At 43.3% G+C, this 27,500-nt stretch overlaps 1 protein-coding gene across 1 annotated transcript in view; it reads left to right on the top strand.

The window, feature by feature from the left end:
* pigg (phosphatidylinositol glycan anchor biosynthesis class G (EMM blood group)) overlaps positions 1 to 27,500 on the top strand; it is a 172,295-nt gene that overhangs the window by 119,926 nt on the left and 24,869 nt on the right. The window contains 3 exon segments of the mRNA XM_063188079.1: positions 3,457 to 3,581; positions 3,584 to 3,623; positions 25,909 to 26,218. Of these exon segments, the coding sequence (XP_063044149.1) occupies positions 3,457 to 3,581; positions 3,584 to 3,623; positions 25,909 to 26,218 (475 nt within the window).

Genomic DNA, 27,500 nt, shown 5'->3' with positions numbered 1-27,500 from the left:
ATTTTAAAAGCCAGCTTAAAACTTAGTTTTTTCTTTTTATATATTTCTTCTTATAAGCCTATTGTTGAGTATTTTTGATTTACTGTATTTATTACCAGTAGTCATTTTATTTTATTGTATTGTGTCTAAGGACCGAAAGCTTGCAAGTCAAGTAAAGTTTCTTTGCACAAAAATAGACCTGAAGTGTGCGGATTGTCTTATTTTTATACAGAATTGTATATATTTTAAAAATAAATGAAAAAAAAATGCAAGGCCCAGTCGTAGCTTAGTGTGCTGGGCACTGGAGTTCTGGGCGGGCGACCCGGGTTCGATTCCCTACCCAGGTCGTTTCCCGCCACACTCCCCCATCTCTCTCTCCCACTCATTTCCTGTCCCACTCCTCACTGTCCTGTCTAAATAAAGGTGAAAACCCCCAATATACAGTATATATAAACATAAAAAATAAAAATCTAATAATAAACGTACTTACTTAATACTAATTCCAGAGTAATTCAGATCAGTTTCAAAAATTCAGACGCTGACCCATGATGAAATTTTCTATGAAAACATCCATCACTTACTTTTTGTGTAGTCCTTTGACATACTGTACTGACACATGCCAGCAAAAAATAGTCAACTTATCTAATATAACCTTATAAAATACTTGTAATACTATATACAGTAGTAGTTTAGCAGTTGTGTTCCATTGGCTCACCTCCATAATGGGCATAATGTTGCAGAATCTGCATTGGTATTGATACCTCTCTTCCCAGTGTCTCTGTGGCTTTCTATTGCAGTTCATGGTCATCCAAGTTGGATTTTCTCTAAGGTTGTTGTAGTTTACCACAGCACAGCCTCATACGCTGGTGTACATTTTCCACACCATTTTACCAGGCAGTAATATTTGACACCAAGGGCATATTTGTCGCATGTCATGTTCACGCAATCAGTGAAGTCATGTTACCACGAGGGCGTTGCTTTGAATGCAGTGGCAGTTTTAGCCACCATGGCCATACTATTGGTCAATTAGTCAAACAGTTACCTATTGAAATGATAGCCATACTATATTTTTACTGCAATAATTTACCATTCTCTGTTTTGCTTGATGTAGCATTCCAATTTTTGTTGACCTCAATTGACTTTAAACATTAAATAAATTGCATTAAATAAATGTTTAAGAATATTGTCAAATTATTGGGTTAGTGCTGATATTACAGTAAATGTCATTATGAGTTGAACAGGAGTTGAAGCATTTTTTGGAGAGTGCCGTTTTATTATGAGTACTTGTGTGCTTTTAATTTCATTTTAGTGCCTTCTTTGGTTATTGCTCTTTCGTGATAAATAGGCACATTGGGAAATGGCCTAACTGAATACGGCAAGTACTGTTAGAAAATCCTCTGTTGGCAGGAAGGAAAGATATTTAAAGTAATAATATTAAATCTAGGACGGGTGCACCTTACATGCACCTTACTCCACAATGCACCAGAGACTGTAGCCATTACCCTGTACTGTATATAAATATCTCAGTCGCTGTGAATAGAAGTGTCAGCCAATTAATGTATTTCTATATCCTGCAGTGATAAGTATAAGATGGTGCTGTCCCTGCTCTTATGCTGTCTCTGGTGATTATCTAATGCAGGGGTGGGGGACCTTTTTCATTCGAGGGGCCACTTCAAATTCCTCCAAGGGCCATCCAAGTCCTCCAAGGGCCCTACGATGAACACAAACCAGGATTATCCCCTGCACTTTAGGCCTATATTGAAGGCAGCCACCTTTAAAACAGACCGCACCTTCTCTAGGTTCCCCGGATATAACTTAATTGTACTGCAAATGTAATTTCTAAGCTTTCCTTTACAAAATATGTCATATTTTATGTGAAGCTGCATTACATTTAAGTTATATCGGGGGCAGGATAAGACAGCCTCAAGGGCCGCAAACGGCTCTCGAGACATAGGTTCCCCACCCCTGATCTAATATGATGTTACGTAATAATGTAATGTAATGTAATGTAATACTCTGCTCTGTCCTGCTGTGGTGTGTATACTAGGGATGCACGATATTAGAAAAATATGCGATACACGGTAGCATGACTGTATATCGCGATATCGATATTACTCGCGATATTTAATATATACATATATTTTCCCCTCTCTACTTGCCATTCTACACTTTATCATGTATGAAACAACTGAGAGCAATGTTTTATTTCCAACATTATTTTTATTCTGAAAAAACATGGCTAACATACAGCATCAACTTAAAATGTCAACCTTTTTAATACCTTTTTTAACCTTTTCACCAAATTGGCTGTTATTAACAATCAAAAAGTAGGTATCACGATATAACCAACTTTTGCGATATGTGTATCGCAAGCCGAGATATCGCGATATCGATACATTTTTGATATATCGTGCAGCCCTAGTGTATACATGGGTTTCACGTTTGTAAACAATCTCTGGCTGGCTGCGCACTGTTCAACCTCTGACTGGAAACCGCTGTTGGTCAAACAATGAGCTCACATGGTTGGCTGCCAGTATCTCTCCTCACAACATCCATGTTTGTAAACAAAAAAACTATGAATGAGGTGGTGCTGTCCCTGCTCTCAATGGTGTCCCTGGTGCCAAGTGTAATGTAATGCAATGTTATGTCGATTAATGTCATGTCATGTAATGTAATGTAATTATCTCGTCTGTCCTGCAGTGGTGAGCATAGGGTGGTGCTCTCCATGCTGTCCCTGGTGCTCAGTGAAATGTGATATCATACAATGTCATGTAATGTCACTTAATGTTATGTCATGTACTGTAATGTCATGTAATGTATTATATTACTCTCCTCTGTCCTGCAGTGGTGAGCATAAGGTGGTGCTCTCACTACTCTCCATGGTGTCCCTGGTGCTAAAGTGTAATGTGATGTGATGTAATGTCATGTAATGTAATACAGTATATTGTTTACTCCCCTCTCCTTTGTCCTGCAGTGGTGTATATAAAGTGGTCCTCTCGCTGCTCTCCATGGTGTCCCTGGAGCTAATGTGATGTAATGTAATGCCATGTCATGTTATGTAATATACTGTATTGTAATACTCCCATCTCCTCTGTCCTTACAGTGGTGAGCATAGGGTGGTGCTGTTGCTGCTCCCTGATACCCAGTGTAATGTGATGTGATGGAATGTTATGTCATGTTATGTAATGTAATATATTGTAATACTCCCCTCTCCTCTGTCCTGCAGTGGTGAGCATAAGGTGGTGCTCTCGCTACTCTCTATTGTGTCCCTGGAGCTAATGTAATGTAATGTCATGTCATGTCATGTAATGTAATATACTGTATTGTAATACTCCCCTCTCCTCTGTCCTGCAGTGGTGAGAATAAGGTGGTGCTCTCGCTACTCTCCATGGTGTCCCTGGTGCTAAGTGTACTGTGATGTGATGTAATGTTATGTCATTGTAATGTAATATATTGTAATTCTCTTCTGTCCTGCAGTGGTGAGCATAAGGTGGTCCTCTCGCTGCTCTCCATGGTGTCCCTGGTGGTGATCTTCGTGTTGGTGCAGAGGCGCTGCTTGGCGGTGTCCAAGATGGCCCTGGCGCTCGGCCTCCTGGGAGTCTACTGTTCCCATGGCAACGCAGCAGCCGCTCAGCCGCCTCCAAGTGAGTACCTCTGCTGGCTAATTCAGCATGGTGTGTGTGTGTGTGTGTGTGCGTGTGCGTGTGCGTGTGCGTGTGCGTGTGCGTGTGCGTGTGCGTGTGCGTGTGTGTGTGTGCATGCGTCTGTCTGTCTGTCTGTCTGTCTGTCTGTCTGTCTGTCTGTCTGTCTGGGTATGTGTGTGTGTACGCTCCAAGTGAGTTTGCCCTCTGCTTGTTAATTCAGCATTTGTAATACAGGGTGTGTGCGTGCGTGCGTGAGCGTGTGTGCGTACGTGTCCAAGTGGGTCTGCCCTCCATCCTGCCAGCTCATTCAGCATTCAGCAACTCATTCAGCTAATGATGCACGGAGGGTGTGGAGTGTCTGTGTCTGTCTCTTACTGTTTTCAAGCCGACTAGAACGATGCATGTTACCACACCCGTTACGTTTGGTAGTAAAGTGCTTACCTGCGAACCACCCGCACTCATACCAGGCTCTGAACTTTTTGTTATGTGAACATTTGTTACCCAGATCAACCTGCTGATGTCCACATTATTGTCACAGTTTGCATAGGAAAAGAAAGTATTATTTTTATTTTCTGTTTGTATAGTAAAACCAACTTTCCATTTCCGGAGCTCTCAGACGTGCAGACTGAACACACCAATTCTTTCTAGATTAGTTGCGGGAACGGGCACCGGCACGCTTCTCTGTTGGCCTGAACGCACCTTCTGTGTATCTGTTTGAGAGTCTGTCTCTGTGGGTCTATTTGCGTTGCTTGAGTTTGCCTTCTCACATCCCACTAATTCAGCAGTCGCAGCTGCTGATAATACAGGAGGGATGGCGCGTGTCTGCGTGTCTGTCTGTCTGTCTGTCTCTCTGTCTGTCTGTCTGTCTGTGTATCTGTGTTTCTCCGTCCAGCTTGCTCATTCAGCATCATCAGCAGATGAAAGTGAAAACAAAAGCTCAACTGGGAAAGTCCAACTCCCATTGTCATTGTGACACAGCACTCTACAGCACACAAGTGAACACTGCACACAACAAAATTGCATTTATGCCTCACCCGTGCAAGGGGGCAGCCCCCATGACGCCCGAAAAGGAGCAGTGCGGCGAGGCAGTACCATGCTCAAGGTATCTTAGTCATGGAGGAGGAAAGGGGAGAGCACTGGTTAAATACTCTCCCCATTAACCTGGTGGGTCGGGAGTCGAACTGGTAACCTTTGGGCTACAAGTCTGACACCCTAACCGCTTACCCATGATTGCCCTAAGTAAGGCTTACAGATGATGGTGATGCAGGAGGGGTGATGTGTGTCTGTTTCTGTCTGTGTTAGTGTATAATTCTGTGTGTGTGTGTACGAGTGTGCATGTGTGAATGCGTGACATGTATTTGTTTGTGTGTGCAATCTGTGCATGTGTTGGCATATACGTCTGTTAGTGACACTGTGTGCCGGTGCGCAGGGGTGCCGACGGGGGGTCAGTTGTCCTGGGCCCAGGGAGAGAGGGGGCCCAGAATTGGGTCCTAATTACATTGTAAGTATTGGGCTGAGGGGCCCTTTCTGACTACTTTGTCCTGGGCCCGGCCAAACCTGTCAGCGGCTCTGCCCGTACGTGTCTTCATTCAACACTGCTCTGGTGAAGTGCCTCTCGCCAGTTTGCAGTATTCAGATGTGTTAATCGCTCCCTCTTCATCCACAGCCCTCTCTCCCTTTAGGCCAATTGGCTCCATCGCATAAATATTTTCTCAGCAGTCATTCATCTGTTTCCTGTCGCTGGCTCATTAATGAAGGGGTGGTCTGCCCGTAATGAGAGCGGGACTCCATCTGAAATTTCAAACAGAATGCTGATTGTCTTTGTCGGGGCCAATCAAGCACAGCTTGAAATAAAAAAGGAGCACTTTCGTCATTTGTAGAAAGAGCTTTTTAAGACTAATCATTAGCTGTTAGTGACCATTGTGAACCCTGGTTATGTGGTGTGTGTGAGTGTCAGTGTCGAGCTCTTCGGCACTGGTGTCCTTTCTGGGCTTCTGTAGTTGAGATGAACTGTTTGGCTTGAGTGGACACTTTCACTGGCGTCCTTTCTGTCTCTTCCTTTCTTCAATTTCTCCCATCTCTTCTCTTCCACTCTTCTATTTTCCACATTCTCTTTTTCTCTCGATGCTCTGCCCTCTACCAGGCTTAGTCTCTTCATCTCCCATTCTTTTTTCACACTTCCAGTCTGCTTTCTCTTTCAATCACTTTCACCTACTTCATCTCCTTTTCTCAATCTTGTTTTCCTCTCTCTCTCCTGCTCTTATTTGTTCTTCCTCTCTCCCCTGTCTTTTAATCACTGCCTCTTCGCATCTCCTCTCTCTCTCTCTCTCCCCTCACTCTTTCCTCATCCTCCTACCCTCCTCTCCTCTCACCCTCCTCTCCTCTCCTCTCCTCTCCTCTCCACTCCTCTACTCTCCTCTCCCCTCCTCTCCTCTCCTCTCCTCTCCTCTCCTCTCCACTCTTCTCCACTCTTCTCCTCTCCTCTCCTTTCTTCTCCTCTCCTCTCCTCTCCTCTCCTCTCCTCTCCCCTCCTCCCCTCTACTCTCCTCTTCTCTCTCCTCCCCTCTTCTCTTCTACTCTCCTCTCCTCTCCTCTCCTCTCCTCTCATCTCCTCTCCTCTTCTCTTCTCTTCTCTTCTCTTCTCTTCTCTTCTCTTCTCTTCTCTTCTCTTCTCTTCTCTTCTCTTCTCACCCTCCTCTCTTCTCCTCCTGCTCCTGACTGTTCATCTGATCTCCGCTGCTCTCAGTGTGCCCACTCAGCTAGAGTAATGAGACAGCAAGACTAGGGAAGCTTATAGCCCACCTAGCGAAGCCTCTCACCTCCTAACACACACGTGCACACACAGAAAAACACAAGTGCGCTGAGGCATGAACACACACACACACACACCGACCCCTTAACAAACCCACACACACACACACACGAACACAAGTACACTCACAGACACTCACCTTTCTCCTAGTACTCCCTTGCTCTCTCTCTCTCTCTCTCTCTCTCTCTCTCTCTCTCTCTCTCTCTCTCTCCCATCACCCCCTCTCTCTCCTTCTCTCTCTCTCTCTGTCTCTGCTCTCTCTCTCTGTGTCTCTTCTCTCAAACTGGATCTCTCTTGCTCTCCCCATAGCTGGGGATCTTACCGTCCAAAAAGGGCCTAATCGTTACGCGCTGGATAGAAGCACCAAAATCAGTGTAGACCTTCCTTAGGGTGTTCTCCATCATTTCAGAAGGGGTGCCCCAAATTTCAATGTCATTAAGGTCATTTTTATGGGGTAAATCCAAGATGGCTGCCCAAAACCAGCCAATATTAGTAAAATGCTGTACTGCCTGGACATAATGGTGTTATGGGCCAATCCACCTATTTGTGTGTGATGTATACAAACTGAACTTTGAAAATATGTGCAAAACTTACCATAAAAACAATGTTATATATGTCTTATTTAGATTCAAAAACAGGAAAATCATAAAAACCATGGTCAGAATGAGATCACTCTACAATTGAGAGCTCATTTCTGGGCATTTAGCTATTGAACCAACATTCATTAAGAGTTTTAAAAACTTGCAGTGGGTCATATCTATAACATCCGAAAAGAAAATTGTGGTTGGAAAATTTAGGGGAGAAGAGATAAACCCTTGAACTGGGCCACACATAACTGTCCCAATGTTAGCATGTTAGCATTAGCAAGTTCAGACACTCAGTCTGCTCTTCAGATAAAGATGGCAAACAATCATATTAATCCCACTTACATATGCGCACACACACACACAAACTACTACTACTTCCTTAGGACCCCCTCAATGACTTAACCCTAGGAGTCCAACTGAAATATTCACATCAATCAAGTCAATAGTACATGTACATATCAAGTGTCAGTGACAGCTTGGATGATTTACTATAGGCCATTACAAAATAAAATGTATGCTGATTAATGTTCAGATATGTATATCGCAGTCCTAAGTGTACAATGGAGTGATAAGGGCATTTATGCTTAGGAAATTATGAATAATCAATATGCAATACACCATACATACAGTATATTGACAGATACTTTGTTTTAAAAGAGCAAAATGGTAACATGTCTGTTTTTCATCTACTTTTGGCTTTAATCTAGATGGCATGTTGGCTACCTAACCACTTAATTTATTGTTTGCTCGTTATTTTTTATTTGTGGGTGTGGTCCTTTGTTTAAAACATGTCTGCCTGCCTTCCCTCTCTCACATAGGCTACTAAAATAGTCTTTCAAAAACTTAAAACAACAGCATGTGGAAATCCTATTGGCTTTGGAGGGCTAAAGTCTATAAGACTATACTGTACTCTACTGTATTGCACTGTACTGTACTCTACTATACTGTACTGTACTGTAATGTGATATACCGTACTGTACTCTACTGCACCGTGCAGTATGCTACTGTACTGTACTGTACTGTACTAGACTGCACCGTACTGTATGCTACTGTACTGTACTGTACTGTACTTTACTATACTGCACCGTACTGTATGCTACTGTACTGCACTGTACTATACTCTACTGTACTTTATTATACTGCACCGTTCTGTATGCTACTGTACTGTACTGCACTCCACTGCACTGCACTGCACTGCACTGCACAGTACAACTACATAGAACTGAAATATGTAGAGCTGTGGTGCTGAAACTGTGGTACGCGTACCACCGGTGGTACTTGAGACATCTCTGGTGGTACTTGAAATGCCATTATGAACCTCTCCTGTACTGACTGGCAAAAGTGAATATGGAAGGCCTTTACTGCGATATTCTAATGTTGGTTGTCAAGGTGGTACTCGGAGAGCTCAATATTTTCTCTGGGGATACTTCACACAAAAAGTTTGAGAACCACTGATGTAGAACATTCTGAGGACATGTACAATATTATGCAAAAAGGTGAAAAGGTGTAGTGGGAATGAGTTATGTTACTGTTACCACTCAAAATCTTGAAGGTTAAAAAAAAGTCTTGTGGCATTTTGTTTGGGGGGGGCGGGGTATGATAGACTATCCTTCCTCCCAGACTATTTGTGTGCCTTGCATATCAAGAAAATGAGTACAGGTAATGATTTACTTTCATAGTATATACCATATGAGAATTGTTGTTCTATATAGATATTTCTCCTATGGGTAAGGGTGGCAAAAGACCTACGGTACATGTTGTCCATCAGCTGTCAGTTTAGATAGCAATTTAAGTACTCAATGATTACTGAGCTAAATAATACAGCTTTTGACACAAGTACTAGGTGAGGACGTGTCTGCAAATAAAAAAACAATTTACCTCTGTCTTCTTACTCAACATATACTAAGAAATCATTCCCATTTAATTTGAACTGAAGCCATACTGTGGCCTACATGTAGGCCTATATTGAGTAATCTGTAATGCCATTCTAAAGATGACTGAAATGCTCTCACAATATGGAATTAGGTGATCTTATGGGGTTCTTCATACATATGGAAAGGTCCTGTCCTTTACCCTCTCTCATACAAATAAAATACGTATATCTGTTATGGAAATTAGAGGATGGAGAACCTGCTACCTAGGGCATCTTGCACTGACACTATCCAATTCAGATCGAGCATTAGCAGCAGTCTATTCTCACCATAGTTTTAGTGTGGGCAATGCTCATTTTAACTCAGACCAAGAATCTTCTCAAATCGTTCACAATGTTGCATGCTGTCAAGCACGTAAGCACAGACTCACCCATACTTCCATACTATGTACATTTTGTAGTTTTATCAATCTGGTCAAGCAGGCTACCCTTGCTTCATCTCTGCTGAGGACTATATTAACATTGTCAGCTAAGTATAATGTCATGTAATAACCATTACTAACATGACATATTGTATATGACATGGTAGACAATTTTTTTTCAAGGGGCACCCCTTCTAGGATGTCTTCAAATCAGTCAAGGAACACGTGTACCGAATTATATGCTTCTATCCAGCGCGTAACGATTTCTCGGCTTAGAGTCCCTACTCCCACCCTCTCTCTCCCTCTGTCTCTCTCTCTTCCTCTCTCCATCACCCCCTCTCCCCTGTTCTTCACCTCTTCCTTTGCTACTTCTCCTCCTCCTCCTTCACTACCTCCACTGCTCCCCTGCTCCCCCCTTTGTCATAGCATTGCAGTGCTCTTGACATTTCCTCCCTGTAATTAACACCCTGACCCTCCGCTCACCTCCAACACCCACCCCATCGCTCACACTGTCTACATGTGGCTGTGTGAGTGTTGGTGGGCGTACGTACGTCTAGAATTATGTTTGGGAGAGTATTTCATATAGTTTATGTGGTGGAATAAAACGTCTCTGCATATGTGTGTGTGAGTGTGTATGTGACTGTGCCAACTGAACTGCCCCCCCCCCCCCCCCTCTCTCTCCTGTGTCTGTGTCTACTGTAAGTGTGTCCATGTATGTGTTTAGAGAGCTAGTAGTATGTAGTAGTAGTAGTGTGTGTATGCTCCACAGCATGCTGGTGTGTAATTGACAGTGGCATGTGTGTGCCACCCCATAGCCCGCGCTGGCCAGTCATTAATCACTGGCTGGTTGTTTGTTTATGCTGCGCGCCACACTCTGGCATTTCTATTACGGGGATGCCCCACCACCAGACACCCCAGCCAGCCAGCCAGTCACCTTCTCTCACACTTAGCACCGTGGCCCCCACCACACCACCCCACTGCACCACCACACCACCCCACTGCACCACCACACCACCCCACCACCCCACTGCACCACCACACCACAGCATGAGACACTCTCCTGGTACTGTATCACCCTTATCATTAGTGGCGCAACGGATCATCATTGATCCGTGGTCCGTTCGGACCAATCATTTCGGTTCGGCACACACATGGTCCGCGGATTGATTTATGAAATTGTGCGCATGTTCAATCTAGTCGTTTGGGACGTCTACCTCACGCACTGCATGGAACACAAACAACAACACAAACTGTTCCCGAAATCTTGCCTGTGCCATAGTTGCTAAACATTCCGTGCGATAGCCTACTGTACATGCATTTTGAAGACTGACTGTCAAACTCGAACTGTCAATGTCTAGAACTACTCTCGCTAAGTTTGTGTTGCGATCGGTTGAGTTCAGCGCATTTGCGACGCAGTGAGATATGCTCATGTAACGTACCGCGATTGTCGCGTGTGATATAAAACTTTGGCAAACTGAATTCATTTTGTGCTGTGACTCCTGACATTCTCAGGACAGCGAGCAGGTTAAATCATCTGGTTAGACTTTCTGTGCGCTCTGATGTCCCTGCAGAGTCTCCGCCTTCTTAAAGCAGCCGCTGCCCTTTTTAACAGTCAATGCCGATTCTCTCTCTCTCTCTCTCTCTCTCTCTCTCTCTCTCTCTCTCTCTCTCTCTCTATCTCTCTCTCTCTCTCTCTCTCTCTCTCTCTCTCTCTCTCTCTCTCTCTCTCTCTCTCTCAGAAATGCTGAACCGCTGAGGCAATTGTGTTTCAATAAAAGATTGATACAATTAAGGACATGAGTTCTGGTCTATGCGCCATCTGTCAGTAGGTCACAAGACTTTAAGCCATTATTTTGGTAGTGTGCATATTCTCAATTAGACATTTTGATATAGATTAATCTAGATTAATTTCATAATTGCAATGAGATTAATCTACATTCAAAAAATTATCTATGCCCACCCCTAACAAAGACAGAGCTTATGTTTATTTGTGTTATCAATTAAAAAAATAAAATAATAATGATTTTTTTTTTTTTGCTGATCCGAAAAATGATCCGATCCGTGGGCTCTGATCCGAGGAACGATCCGAACCGTGAGATTTCTGATCCGTTGCACCCCTACTCAGCATAGGCGCCAGACGTCCCTGTGTGTGTGTGTGTGTGTGTGTGTGTGTGTGTGTGTGTGTGTGTGTGTGTGTGTGTGTGTGTGTGTGTGTGTGTGTGTGTGTGTGTGTGTGTGTGTGTGTGTGTGTGTGAGTATGTTTGTGTGCTTGTGTGTGTGTGTGTATGTGCGTGTGTGTGCGTGTGCATGTGTTTGTGTGTGCGTGTGCGTGGCGTGTGTCTCCATGCGTGAGTTTTTGTCTGCCTGACAGAAATGGAGAGAGAACTACATAGGACATTAGTTTGTACGATGGTATGTGAATTGTATCTGAATGCAAGCCTTTGGTGCGTGCTTGCGTGTGTGCGTGCGTGCGTGCGTGCGTGTGTTAGTTATATCTCTGTTTGAGCTAGGTCATTTATTTGTGAAGTTATAGGTATTTTCATCCAATTTATTTTCCTAACCAGAAATGCGAACCTCATTTGAACTTCAAACAGATGAAAGCTGTTATTAAGCTCGTTGCACATCTCTCCCTCCCCTGCACCTCTCTTCTGGAAACTCTCCCCTGCCCTCTCATCTCTTTTTATTTTTCTCTCATCCCACATTCTTCACTCATTTTACTCCTTTTTAATGCGCTTTCAACCTCTTCAATCTTCACTTTTCTTCTGCTTTTCTGTCTGCTTCTGTTTTTCGTTTCTTGCTCTGTCCTCTCTCACCTCCTTTGTGTGTTATGCGGATACGAAGCCTTTCTTCCTCCCCATAGAAAACTTGAGCCGTTTGAACTGCAACTCCTATTCCCACTCTGCCCTGCTATGCCCTGCCCAGTTTGTGTTTGTACTGAATCCGACTTCCGCTCTCTCTCTCTCTCTCTCTCTCTCTCTCTCTCTCTCTCTCTCTCTCTCTCTCTCTCTCTCTCTCTCTCTCTCTCTCTCTCTCTCTCTCTCTCTCTCTCTCGTTCATTGTTGGTAGAGACTACTGTGTTGTGTGTGTGTGTGTGTGTGTGTTGTGTCTTTGCGTGCTGTGTGTACGCGTACATTTTAGATGTCCAGTCCTCTCTCTGTGGAGCAGAGGGAGCGATGCTAGGCCAGTGTTAAATGTGTATCCAATAATGGAGTTGTTTTATTGGTTGTTTGACATGCCCCAGCAGAGAGCAGGCCTGCTGGCAGAACATGCAATAACAAGACCTCACCAATTAAAGACTCTCTCTCACACACACACACACACACACACACTTAAATAAGATATTTCACAAAATCTGCCCGTGATGTTTTTTGTCTGCTCTGTCGTAGGCAGCAGCAGTAGTTGTTAGCCTGGGTTTTGTACTTTTTCATCATCGTTCTGTGCTTTCACCATCTGATTTTTTGCTTTGCTTCGCCCTTGTTAGTTTCCTACGCTTTACTTCGTATTCATCTACCAGCACAGAAACATTTACACTCTGAGCTTTACATTTAATCTTTGTTTTCAATCAGCAGCGGTGGTATTTTCAAAGATCAGCAAATTTCAGAAGTCTGAAACGCATAAACACACACACACACGCACACACACACAGTCACACACTCACACTACACGGACACACTGCACTACACACACACACACACACACACACACACACACACACACACACACACACACACACACACACACACACACACACACACACACACACACATTACATTACATTACAACTACTCTAGTCTACTCTACTCTACTCTACGCTACACTACACTACACACTACACCTGTACCCTTCTCTTTAGTAGTTTTGTGTTCTTCTCCCTTTGTTGGTTTTGCACATCATGAAAACAACCCTCCTAATTATAACAGCCTAACCTTGAGGAAGAGGGTTTTCTGAGCACCACTACCATTTACATCTGTATTTCCTCATTGAGTGGAAGTGATAAGTAAAAGAGTGAGTCTTCATTATCAGTGTGTGTAATTGCATAGCTCTTCGTGATGATTCAGATGATGATGGTAATGGTGGTGATCACAGTATATTAGCATTGATGATTTGCACTGAGCCTCCTCAGTATTCTTTTGCCTTTGCTATTTTTTGCCATGTTTGGCCATTTCTTTTGCTTGCCTTTTTCTATTGGGCTGATGATCTGTGAACACTAGGGCACTTACTTAGAGTGCTAAGTGAAATTTTTGGGTTGGGGCAAAATGACACGTTAGAAAAAGTCAAAGTTTTCAGCTCTAGGTTGGCATGGCGACCTGGCATCTGCAGGAGGAAGTTGCCGCCGAAGAGACCGAGCGCGTGCAAAAGCTGAATGTCAGTGCCACCACACGCCTGCAGGTCCCCCTGTCAGATCTGAGCGCTAAGTGAAGTCGCCTTTGGAGCTGGCTGCTCAATACAAGGTGGCAGACATGTACGGAGGTGGCATACAGATATCAAAGGAAACGTATTTATTTACAGAAGAGAGAGAAAAGTGTGTCGTGCATGCAAGTATGGTGTTGTAGGCTGAAGCAAGCAGCATATGGTTCCACTCGGCTCCATGTAAACTCAAGGTGAAATCAAAAGCCAGGGGTGTGTTAGAGCCAGCCCCCAGTGCAGATAGGGCTCAATTTAGTATAGCAGCCATTAGACAGTCAATTAACCAAACCCTAACCCTGCAATCCCTGCTACAGAACACACCCTGCACCTGCAGCAAGCATATGCACGTGCAGACACACACACACATTACACACAAACACACACGCACACGCAGCATATGTGACCACACACATACACACGCGCGCACACATTACACACAAACACACACGCACACGCAAAGGCACACGCACACGCAAACACATATATTCACGCACACGCACACACACATATTCACGTACACACACACGCACACACACATATTCATTTACACACACATATTCACACACACACACACACACACACACACACAGACAATGGGCTTGGTCACGGCACCTGGCATCGCCAAGACACTGTGCACCACGAATGCCCTCTGGGTAAGACAGATTGGCACAGGAGAACCCACTCCAATAATCAACTGCTTGGATAGACGACTAACTGCACATCTGCCACGCACTACACACGGCAATCTCTGTCTGCCTCCATTGGAATTAAAGGGTGGAAACAAATATGTAAATATCTAAAAAATGTGTGAGTTTACCTTCTTCACGTGTGAAGATTTCAAACAATCAACTCAAGCTCCCACAGTCGCGGTCGACTCACAGCCGGAGCTGGCCCGGCGCGGGATGTGTTACGGCTCAGCGTCACCCTCTGCACCGATGGGGGTTTTAAATATCGTATGGCACCAGTCGGCTCTTTGAACTCGTTTAACTGACATGAGCTAATGCATAAGAGATGAATGGTAACGCAAGAGGTTTCCCTCTAAGGACGTCTCGTTTGTGTGTGTGTGTTTTTTTCCCTTCGTATTATTCATTTCGTTCCCTCGCTAGAGAATTTTCCCTCTTTTGTAGAGGTGGGGACTGTTCAGTTGAATGGTGCCACCAGACAAACCCCAGCAGCTAATGTCACAGCCATCGCCAGCCCCCCTCCCGTAATGAGACCCATTCCTGTACAGCACCATGTTCTTGCTTGCCATGACATCTGTAGTCATCCTTCACTCCCCCCAGACATCAGCCCGAAAACGTTGCAGAGAACATTGCGAGGGGAACGTGGCGAAGATGACGATTTTTCCCCCTGCAGGCTCATTGACACGACGTCCCCATTTCAGCTGTCACATACTCTCTCTTCCGGCTCCCGCAACTTTTCCCCCTTTCCCTTTGTGTTTTTCTTTTAAACATCATCTCAGATGTGCATAAAAGCAGATGTGCTCCATGAAAACATCTGAGTGTGGTAATTAAAGCGCCTGGCGGTTGCTGCTCTACACCTTGCGTCGGGAGGATTGCATAGCAAAAAGCAGGGCATGTGTTTTATTTTTATTGCGATTTGTTTAGAGGTGTTTGTTTGTGCTGACGCCTTATTTCCCAGCCATTTATGCACGCAATTCTCAGATGAAAATGGAAATTAAATCAGGTTCTCTGAACAGTCCTTTGCTACCACACAGCACACACACACGTGTACACACATGCACACACTAAGAGGTAGACATGTCTGTATGTATTGGGATGCATAAACATACAGTAATTCAGTCATGCTTGAATAGTAAAAACAACTTGTGCATAGATTCACACCTCGATCTACAGTATGGTTGCATGCATGTGCAATATAAACATACCACCCACAGCCACACACTCGGAGAGACACACTCGGATGCATTTGCAAACATCAACAGTCTACCTGCCTGAGAGAGAAGCAGGCTAGTTTTTTTCTCTTTTGTAGCATATCATTTCACTCTTAGCTCCATGCAAAGGTAGGCTTTGTTTACATGTGTGCCAGCAGGAGTTGACCTTGGGCTTGTAGGACACCATTAGAACGCATCTCATCCAATCAGATATCACAAAATATATTGACCAGATCTAACTATTGTATGCAATGCCATGCTATTTAAAACTGAGGTCACATGTCAGTCAGAGGAGATGAGCTATATGTTACCTTGACATTGCCGCATGACTAATAGAAATGTACATACAGTATGCTGCGCCCTGAGCCTCATCTGTCAAAGACAATATGTGGAAGAAGTCTAAATTGGTTGCCTTGGTGCCTGTTACATAGGAAGGCGTTGACTTAATCTTAGGCAATAGACATGTGCTAAGTGGTTGCTAAGGGTATAGTCATCAAAATAACCCACATGACACCACACGCACGTTTCATTTCTTCTTTGTTTGTCTTTCGGCATGCTCCATAACATCAATTGGAAAAGTCTGCTTGTGTTTCATCAGAAAACAAAACACACACACACACACACACTACTGCAGATCATATAAATAGCCTTAAAGTAAATGTCTCGTCTTTATACTGTTATAAAAAAACACTAATGAGTAAAGCTCTCCCCTGAGACATATTTATCCAGATTAGTAAGAGATTTGTTGCCATTTGTTACGTGTAAGTTGTTCCATTCCTCGGGGTCCAGAGACTCGAGTCTGATGAGGGTGTTAATCAGGTCCCACTTGTTCACTTTTTCACTCTTGTTTTTGTTGTTGACTTTATTTCTGGAGAAGCTTATTTACCCCTTAAAGGATACCTTCTGCCAATTTCAATATGCTGTCGTATTGCTCATGCTACCCTTGACTTGTCAGTACCCGGTGATGTTGCATTTTTCGACTCAGCCCTTTCTGAGATCTGAGCTATTCTAATGGGGGCAGACTTTGTTTACATTAAAAACATAGGCCTACTCCAAATATTATCCCAAAAGGTATGGCTGTTTGCTAGTTGTCTGCTGATGTTGCATAATCTGCTGTTGGGAATAAATCAAGATGTTTTTTTGAAATGTAAGCAAACACCTGCCCCCATTACAATGACCAGGATCTCGGAAAAGGCTGAACAAAAAAAAATCTAAGGTTCTGAAGTCCAGGGTATTGTGAGCATTACAACTGCATGTCGAAATTGGCAGAAGTTACCCTTTAAGACACAGCCCCTGTTATAAATAAGCCCCATAGCCCCTGTTACCAGAAATATCGTCATGTTGTTGTAGTGCTATGGTAGTAGTAGTTTTTTCAGGGACTATTACAGCGTGGGGGAACGATGTATGTTAAGGGGCTATGCTACTTATTCTGCAGGCGTCCCTCTCTGTCCTTGTCAGTGTGAAGGCCCAGCAGCTCTGCTGTCCAGCCCCGAGGCCCTCTGCCCTGGTTAAGCCCCTGAGCTTGGCAGATGACACGTCTTGCCAGCCCAGGGGCCTTACACGATCTGTTGCACCAACTTTTCCAAGAAGCCAGGCAAGGCAGGCAGTCTGAGAGTGGCTTTTTTACCAGATGGATTTGCAGGTCGTTCTCTATAAAAATGAGGTGAGAAAAAGAAAGAAATCAGCAGACAAAGAGGTCTAGACAAAGTTGTGTGTCAAAAAAGTTGTGTGTATTTTTTTTTTTTAATCCCTGTTTTTTACTTTTCAAATATGTTTCAACAAATGTTTGTATAGATGTATGGGTTACGGGAGAGTGTGTGAAATGAAAGTGAACTTCCATTGTCATTGTGACACAGCACACACGTGCACACTGCACACAACGTAATTGCATTTATCCCTCAACCGTGCAATGGGGCAGCCCCCAAGAGCGACCCAAGGGAGCAGTGCGGCAGGGTGGTACCAGGCTCAGGGTATCTCAGCCATGGTGGAGGAGGGGTCAGAGCACATAAACTACTAAAATATTACACAGTGCACCTCTAAAGAACTATTTCTATTCTTGCCAGAGTGTTACAGGAGGAACTAGCACTCAAATGAAGAATTAAGAAATAAGCCTCGAGAGGCCGTGGGTTATGCTCGATTGATAGCGGCCAAGGGGAGTGGCGTAACCCACGGACTCAAGTGACGGAGTTGACAAGTTGAGGAAGTGATTGTGGTTACCCCGGCAACGTTACTCGGCGTGCGTGCGTGCGTGTCGCGCTGCCAGAAAACACACTTAGCTACAAAAACTCGGCAAGAGGCGATAAACACTGCAGGAATGAAATGTCTTTGCAATCACACTGATACCCCAACCACAGATGGTGCAAAGATGTGCTCTTCTTGCAGACTCCCTACCCCAACTGCAACATATTCTCATTACCGACGTAGATGCGCTGGGTCTAACTTAGACGCGCATAGAATCTTCAGGTGGAAGGTGTAGGTTTACGCTCGATTGACCACAGCTATCATCCAATCAGAATCGAGAACCGGACAGCAGTGTTAGATTCAGAATTTGTTTCTATACAGTAATATCACCTCATTATATTCTGAAATAATCCCCATTTATCTGTTTTCAAGTGATGGAATGATATCAAATAGATGTTTTTGGCAAGCACACTTTCACTCTGTGTAATTGAAAGTAAATACCAAATATTACGCTTTTTATTTCCGTCGCACCATTTGACATTTTCAGGGGCAACCAGACATTCATTTTTTTATTCGCTAAAAAGTGTTTTGACATTGCATGAAACACAGAAATACATTTATTTTAGCAAACCTGATGGAAGCTTTTAGAATAAAATATTGAAACATTTGAAGTATTTCACATTGTGCAAACCCTTATTTGTCACTGACCCGTAAGTTTATATGTGGTAGCAGTGGCGGACTTAGCAATTTGGGGGCCTAAGGCGAATTTAGCTAGGGGGCCCATCGGCCCATTTCATATCACATTTTTTTTTACATAAACTCTCTTTTTCGATTTTTTTTTTAAATCACGATTTTCCATTAAAAAAAAAATATTAAAAAAAAAAACAGGCAATCTTGGGCTACAACCCTTTCTGGACAGATTTCAATGAATATTTGCAACTTTTCATGCAAAAATTGAACACATTTTCTGTAATCCCACTTTCACTTTGATATGAGAGCAGAGTGATTTCCCCCCCTCACTGAAGTGTTATTTCATATATCCATGCTTGCTGTCACCTATTTGAAGTGACGTTGGTTTGGGATTTCATGGAGGATTTTGAAATGCTGCTGTGGGGAGTAGACAGTAGTAGGATAAGCGACAGGTGGACACTGTTTTCTGACAGAACAGCGGTTTGCAGGTATTTGGCGTTTTCAGGTGGATATTGTCTTCGTGGATGTTACAGACATCCCAACTTTCAAAAACTAATCAAGGAGATATTTACTAAATAAACCGAAAAGTGCGCTCTCTGTCAAGCGGTCGCCTTGACCCAAAGCCTACCTGAACACTGACAGACCCATTGAGAAGAGACACGCGTGCAGTCAGGTTAAACAGAAACAAAGCCTTCATGCTCCCCCCTCGCGTGCCTGTGAAATCTAATCGAAGTAGCCAATTCCGCGGAGCTCAATGCGCGAGTTGCCATCTTGCCTGCACTTCTCATAGGCCTATGTTGGATGTTGGATTTCATGGGAGACTTTTAAATGTCGCTGTGGGAAGTAGACAGAGTAGGCGACAGGTGCACACTCTTTTCTGACAGAACAGCGGTTTGCAGGCATTTGGCGTTTTCAGGTGGATATTGTCCTCGTGGATGTTAGACATTACAACTTTCCAAAACTAATCAAGGAGATATTTACTGAATAAACCGAAAAGCGCGCTCTCTGTCAAACGGTCGCCCTGACCCAAGCCTGCCTGAACAGACCCATTGAGAAGAGACACGCGTGCAGTCAGGTTAAACAGAAACACAGTTCACGCTCCCCTCGCTCGCGTGCCCATGGCATGTAATCGAAGTAGCAAATTCCGCGCTCAATGCGCGAGTTGCCATCTTGCCTGCACTTCTCATAGCCTATGTTGTAGGCTATGTTGGATATCATGGTAGACTTTTAAATGTCGCTGTGGGAAGTTGACAGAGTAGGCGACAGGTGCACACTCTTTTCTGACAGAACAGCGGTTTGTAGGCGCTTGCGTTTTCACGTGGATATTGTCTTCGTGGACGTTATAGACACCCTAAGTTCCAAAAACTAATCAAGGAGACATTTACTGCATAAACCAAAAGACGCGCTCTCTGTCAAGTTGTCACCCGAACAAACCCTTTGAAGACGTGCATGCACAAGATAAACAGAAACACAGCCTTCTCTCTCCCTGTGCTCGCGCGCCTGAGAAGTCTATTCGAAGTATCGAGTAACCTACTCCACGCTCAATGCGCGAGTTGCTTTCTTGCCTGCTTTCCTTTCTTGCTCAACTTCTCATAGCATTGTCAAAAAAAATCAGGGGGTTGCCGGTGTTAGGGCTGTTGTTTTCTTCTATGGGTGTTAATTGTTTCTTTTAAGTGGTGACGCTGCGTTTAGTCTAACAACACTGAACATAGCAAACGCTGTCTGCAAACGTCTTGTGCCTTCCTATTTTTTGTGCTCCGCTTGATGTTACTGACCATGAAGAGTTTGTTGAGTGTGGTGCTTGACTGTTATCCTCCTTATCTGAAGACGTGGTTGTGTGAATGTTTAGGAACTCGCCTGGCGCACATGGCACGCAAGGATGGAATAGTCCATTTTAACGCGAAAGAGAGGGTGTGCACAGAATCAGTATTTTTTTGTAATGTATTGTGTTGTTCTTGTTTCCAATTTAAACATACAAAATTCATTATTTATGAAAATCACCATTAATCTGTGAATTACTGTCCAAAGGGGCCCAATTACCAGCTATAGGCCCATGTGAAATTTGCAAAGGGGACAGAGGGGGGCCCCTACAGCTGGAGACTAAGCTGGGGGCCTAAGGCGGTTGCCTAGCAACGCCTCAATGCAAGAACCGCGCCTGTGTGGTAGATGCAGGTATGTACGGTACCTTTGTGTGTGTTAATGGTTACAGATATGTTAAGCATGTTTTCATAATGTGTGTCTAAACAAAGGTACAAGTGTACCGGTAGGCAAGCGAGCGGGCTTCTCTATGAGCAGCAATCACCGCACCGGTTGACTGACACGGGTCCGCTCCGGCAGGGAGCCGCAGCCGGCCCGGATAAATAAAACATGACAGAACATCTGCTTCTTTTCTCTTCCTCCTCGCCGCCTCTGTCTCCCTCTGTTCTGCCAGCACACGGATTGCCTTAAGGGCAGCAGCGGGCTTTCTGTCAGTCATCTGTAAAAAGCATGCGCTCAGACAGAGAGAAACACACCAGATCACAAACACACACACACACACACACACACTCACACTCACATCATCTTGTGTTTCTCTTCCCAACTTTGCAGAGGGTTTGTTTCCTCCCATTCTTGCCATTACCTGGTTGGTTTCCCGCGGTGTTGGTGTGGGACCCAGTTGTCCCTTGGTGCAATGCTGGCCCATCTGTATCAATTATCGTACAGTATGAACAAACAAATGCATCAAAATGTTTGAAATACTGTATATATAATCGGTAACACTTTATAATAAGTACCCCTTTTTAGGCATTACTTAAGGGTTAGTTAAGCCTTATTTTACCATTAGTTAACCCTTAGTGAATCACAAGTTAATCATTATGTAAGTATTATTTCTCATTTCCTAACTGTTATCTACTACCGTTAGTAAATGGTTAGTGTGTGCTGATATAACGGTTCGCTAAGCAAAGTTAAACCTTAGTTAATCCTTATTTTTAACATTAATTAACCCTTAGTGAATCAGGAGTAAGTCGTTATGCATGTGTTATTTCTCATTTCTTAACCATTAACTAATACCGTTAGTAAATGGTTAGTGTGTGCTGATGTAACTACTCGCTAAACAAAATTAAGCATTAGTTAACCCTTAGTGAATCACGAGTCAGTCATTATGTATTTCTGTGAAATTATTAAGTACTGTTAATTAATCATTTCGTCTATGGTGATTTAACTTTCTGATAAGCATTAGTAAACCATCATTAAAATGTCTGATAACCCACCTTTATTTATGAAAAAAACATTATCTCTTTGTTGTCTCCTACCACCTAACCATTAACAAGTACTATTAGGCATGTATGGTAACGGTTTGTAAACTCTTGCTTTAGGATCAGTGAAGTCTTATTTAACCCTTTTGTAATGGTTAGTGTGTGATGACTGGTAGCATGGCAAACAGTAGGCCTAGGCCTAAGTTGAGGCTCATGTGACTGCACCTCATGGATGTTACTGGACGTTAACAAATGACTTGTTAAGCGTTGCTTATGCATTATCAAGGAATTACGAACCATTACTTAAGTATATCTGGGGAACTGATCTAAAATGAAAACCTTTCCATGCTTTCCAAAACGTTAACAAATGACTTCTTAAGCATTGCTTATGCATTATCAAGGAGTTAAAACTCATTAAGTAAGTATATCTGGGGAACTGATCTAAAGTGAAAACCTGTTATGTCTTTATAACACATTAACGAATGGCTTGATAAGCATTGCTTATGCATTACCAAGAAGTTTCAACGCATTACTAACGCATTTCTGGGGAACCTTTTAAGTGAAAACATTTCCATGCTTTCCGAAACACTAACAAAGGACTTGGTAAGCATTGCTTATGCATTATCAAGGATTTATAACCCATCACTTAGCTATATCTGGGGAACTGTTCTAAAGTGAAAACCTTTCCATGCTTTCCGAAACGTTAACAAATGACTTGATAAGCATTGCGTAAGCATTATCAAGAAGTTTCAACGCATTAATAACGCATATCTGGGGAACTTTTTCTGTGAAAATCTTTCCATGCTTTCCAAAACATTAACAAATGACTTGATAAACGTTGCTTATGCATTATCAAGGAATTATAACCCATTACTTAAGTATATCTGGGGAACTGATCTAAAGTGAACACATTTCCATGCTTTCCAAAACGTTAACAAATGACTTGATAAGCATTGCTTATGCATTATCGAGAAGTTTCAACGCATTACTAACGCATATCTGGGGAATTTTTTCAGTGAAAATCTTTCCATGCTGTCCAAAACATTAACAAATGACTTCATAAGCATTGCTTATGCTTTTATCAAGGATTTAAAACCCATTAGGCCTACGTAGCCCCTTAATGCACACCGTACCTCCAGTGGCACGCTGTAATAGTCATTGAAATGTCACTACCATAGCACTACAATACTATGACACAACACAGGCCCTTTAGTAATGCACCACGACTTGGTCATTACCATACTGGTAACAACAAATGTATAAAGCTGTGTCTTAAGGGGTTAAGTAGGCCTATATCTGGGGAACTTCTCTGAAGTGAAAACCTTTCCATGCTTTCCAAAACATTAACAAATGACTTGATAAGCATTGCTTATGCATTATCAAGGAGTTACAACTCATTACTTAAGTATATCTGGGGAACTGATCTAAAGTGAAAACCTTTCCATGCTTTACAAAACGTTAACAAATGATTTGTTAGGCATTGCTTATGCATTAACAAGAAGTTACAACTCACTACTTGCGCATATCTGGGGAACTTTTGAAGTGAAAACCTTTCCATGCTTTCCAAAAAGTTAACAAATGACTTGTTAAGCATTGCTTATGCATTATCAAGGAGTTACAACTCATTACTTAAGTATATCTGGGGAACTGATCTAAAGTGAAAACCTTTCCATGCTTTACAAAACGTTAACAAATGATTTGTTAGGCATTGCTTATGCATTAACAAGAAGTTACAACTCACTACTTCCGCATATCTGGGGAACTTTTAAAGTGAAAAACTTTCCATGCTTAACTTTGCTTAGCGAACCGTTATATCAGCACACACTAACCATTTACTAACGGTAGTAGATAATAGTTAGGAAATGAGAAATAATACTTACATAATGATTAACTCGTGATTCACTAAGGGTTAACTAATGGTAAAATAAGGCTTAACTAACCCTTAAGTAATGCCTAAAAAGGGGTACTTATTATAAAGTGTTACCATATAATCTTCTACTTCCAGTAGTTCACACCCACTACACCCCCATAAGGAAGAGTAACAAACAGCATAGAAACGGAGCAAATGCGAGACAAGGAACGCATAGGACCATAACACAGCACCAAAACAACATCTAGTCTTACGATCCTGGTTGTTTTTTTGTTTTTGTTCTTTCATTTGATTAAAAGGTTTTTCTCTCTAATTGTTGTTTTTGCTCCTTTTCCCCCTCCCATTGTGCCTAGCTCTAATTCTGTCTGCATGTAGCTCTCGCGCCGTGGCCTATGTTTTTGAAAAGTATGAGGCGCTGTAAAAACTAAGACGTTTCTTTTTTCTTTCATTTTTGCCCTCATGCTGTGTCATTCCTTCCTTCCTTTTTAGCTCAGCCATAAAACAACAAGCTGTTGCTTAGGCCTTGTTTCTATAGCAACTCGCCTGGGCGTTGTGGTTGGCTCCTACCGAGCTTTTAATGGAGCATCAGTAACAGCAGTGTTCATCTTATTGTCAAGGGAGGTGTGTTTGTGTATTGTTGTGTGTGTGTGTGGGTAGCTGCGTGTGTGTGTGCATGCGTGTGTGCGTGTGTGTGTGTGTTTGTATGTGTGTGTGTGTTTGTGTGGGTAGTTGTATGTGTGTGTGTAAGGAGGGTAGCTTTGTGTGCGTGTGCGTGTGTGTGTGTGTCTGTATGTGTGTGCTTGTACGGTATGTGTCAACCACATTATGCCCTGTAACATCGTAGTCTGTAGTGTGTTGTTGCACGTCTTACTCACTTGATCTTTTCATTGCAGTTCCCCTCTCAGTTTTCCCATGGTCCAGGCTCTCTCTTTCGCTCTCTCTCTCGCTCTCTCTCTCGCTCTCTCTCTCTCTCTCTCTCTCTCTCTCTCTCTCTCTCTCTCTCTCTCTCTCTCTCTCTCTCTCTCTCTCTCTCTCTCTCTCTCTCTCTCTCTCTCTCTGCCTCCCTCTCTCTCCTTCTCCGTTGCCAGATTTTCATTTAGTGCTCACACAGACTTTGAATACTCTGCACTTGACCATAACATTTTTATTGGTGTGCATAAAAAAATCACTTTAATAGAAATCCGATAGTTCCCTTTCTCCAGGGTGCCTCGTATATTACCCTGGCTAACTGTGAGGACGTCAGAGGAGAGAAAAAAATAAGCAGCTTCAAATACATTTTGCTGTTTATCAAAATCTGAGTTTGAGGACATTTCTTTGTGCGTGTCACGACGCTTGAGCCCCAGTCGCTACTCCCCTCCACATAATAAAATCACTTTCTCTCCGTTCGTGTCCTGATAAAATACACAATTTATTTCATCGATTTTTTTTGGCCCAACATCAATATGTTTGGGTTTGGGGAAGAGATCAACAGGAGTGCACAGCAGACTACTGTAAATATTTATCCCAGAGGCAAGGCCTCCCTCCTGCTTTTCATACCCAGCTGAAGAATAAGGCATAATGGATGAATTGATATGTCGTGGCCACTTGATCACCATCACTGTTACTGAAGGTTGAAGTCCTTTAATTCGCCTAAAGAGTCTAGACTCTGCATTGTAATCCACATGCATTTTCTTCTGAAGGCCTTGTGTTTCTGTATACGCTTGAGTCATAGTCTTTCTTGTAGAGTTGAATGGAACAACAGATTGGCAAGGCAATTTACGTCTACGCTAATATGCTATACATCTGTGTGAAGTGGCTCATACAAGAGTTCTGTTTCTAAACAGAGCGCTTAGTAGTGCACGGCAAGGGATGAATCATAGTTTCAAGGAGAAAGGACTGTGATAAAAGCAAAGTAAGGAATTGAGGATGTTTAGGCCCTCTGATAGGGGAGTGTTTGGCTCCTGTTAACACTGAGCTCAGCAGCAGCAGCAGCAGCAGCAGCATCGAGCCCATGCCTAGTGCCTGTTGTCTGCAGCATCGAGCCCATGCCTAGTGCCTGTTGTCTGCCCGAGCCCTCTTCCTGCTCCGCGGGCTTATCTCCTGCCCTCCGCCGTCTCCCCAGATAGGGCAGAGACGTAGCGGAACTTGCATAATGGGCTCAGAACCAAAGAAGCTGAAAAGGGGATGTGTTGTACCTGCTCTGCTCTGCTGTGCGCTGCAGAGAGCCTGGCTGCGGATAAAAGGAGTGCAGCTGCTTAATGAAATACTCGGCATCATAATCTGCCCGTTTAGCGGCTTAATTCGCCTGTAATCTTGCCACCCTTTTAATCTCCTCAGGGGCACGGTGGAGGCGCGCTTCGTCTACGTCTTCGTCCTGGGTATCCTGTTCACTGGCGCCAAGGACCTGCTCCGCTCGCAGCTGGGCTCCAGGGAGGGGCGTCTGCGCAGCCGGGGCCTGTGGGAGGTGTACAGCGGCGTGGTGCTGCTGGTGGCGCTGCTGCTGCGCGCCCACAACCTGCCCACGCTGGCCGCCTGCCTACTGGTGCAGTCGCTCATGGCCCAGTTCATCTGGAAGAGGCTGCACTATGACGCCGTGCAGACCACCATCATGCACTACTGGTTCGGGCAGGCCTTCTTCTACTTCCAGGTGAGGCTGGCTATTACTGTGCATGGCAAGAAATGTGAAACGTTTCAAAGCCAAGAGATGCTATTTCACATCTGAATAATCTATGCCTACAGGGTGTGCAGAATTATTAGGCAAACAAGTTTTTTGACCATATCAACACTTTTCAGAGTTTGTGAGATCTATTTTTTGGCCTATTTTCTCAGAGGAAAACAAAGTTGCCCAATAATTATACACACCCACCTGATAAAGGGTTTTGGTCTCCTTAGATCACGGCCTCTCATTTTATACAAATGACCTTGAATGCTTAAATCCAATAGGATTTCATGTTCATACTGGTTGGTGTATGAAAATATGCATAAAATGGATGATTTGATCAAAAACTTGTTTGCCTAATAATTCTGCACACAGAGTATATAAATGGCTAAATAAATACCATGAAACGGTACTTCAAATTAACATCTTCCCTTTTTATTGCTTTAACTGGATAGTCAAAATATCATCTTCATAGCAGGATAACCGGTTCCAACAAGCCTTTTAAAAACTGAAGTACCAAACCAATTGGTCGGGAGTGCTTCTTCACTTATTTACTAATTTCAAGCAGGTGCTCTTTAGATCAAGGAAATTAATCACTTTGAACTTCAGGTGTTACTGCAGTGTGTCTTTTCAAGGATTCCAAAAGCCACACTGCTAGATTAAAAGGACGCTATTCATCATTTACTGTACATTGGTCAATAAGATGGTTATTGACTTGATGTGCTAGAAGGTGAATAAACATTCAAGTTGGCCGGGTGATGCGGCTGGGCTGACAAGTCTTTGCTATTCAGGAAGTCAAGGCCCATAAGGAAACAAAATCAACCAAAACTTTGTTGCTGTACTTACCCCATAATGGCCACAGGAACACGCAACGTTTTCAAGTCGGCACCTTTTGTGGAAACAAAGAAAGGGAAGTGTCATTTATCAAGATGCCCAACCTCTTCCATAATGATACTTGAAAACTTTTGAACTTTTGTTTTTGAAGTTCCAACATCAATGTTTTCCCCAATTACCGACAGAATGTTGCCCTCAGAACCCTCAGAAATCAGAAAGAGTCTGACCATTCTACCCATTACAAGAAAAATCTCCATCATGAATTGTTTTCATTTGACAGTTTTCTTTTTAAGCTCTATTATGCTCGGAATCCCTTTTGATCAGTGACCTGTGGTCTGGAGGCAGTCAGACAGGCCCCCTTTCCCATATTTTACCCATAATGGCAGTGAAATGTATGTCAACGTGTGTGCTATGCTAAGCAGTGCTGGGCTTGCTA

Source organism: Engraulis encrasicolus, chromosome 22 (genome assembly GCF_034702125.1).
Source record: "Engraulis encrasicolus isolate BLACKSEA-1 chromosome 22, IST_EnEncr_1.0, whole genome shotgun sequence".
In the NCBI taxonomy this organism is placed as follows: domain Eukaryota; kingdom Metazoa; phylum Chordata; class Actinopteri; order Clupeiformes; family Engraulidae; genus Engraulis; species Engraulis encrasicolus.
This window is presented reverse-complemented; position numbering and strand designations above follow the sequence as displayed.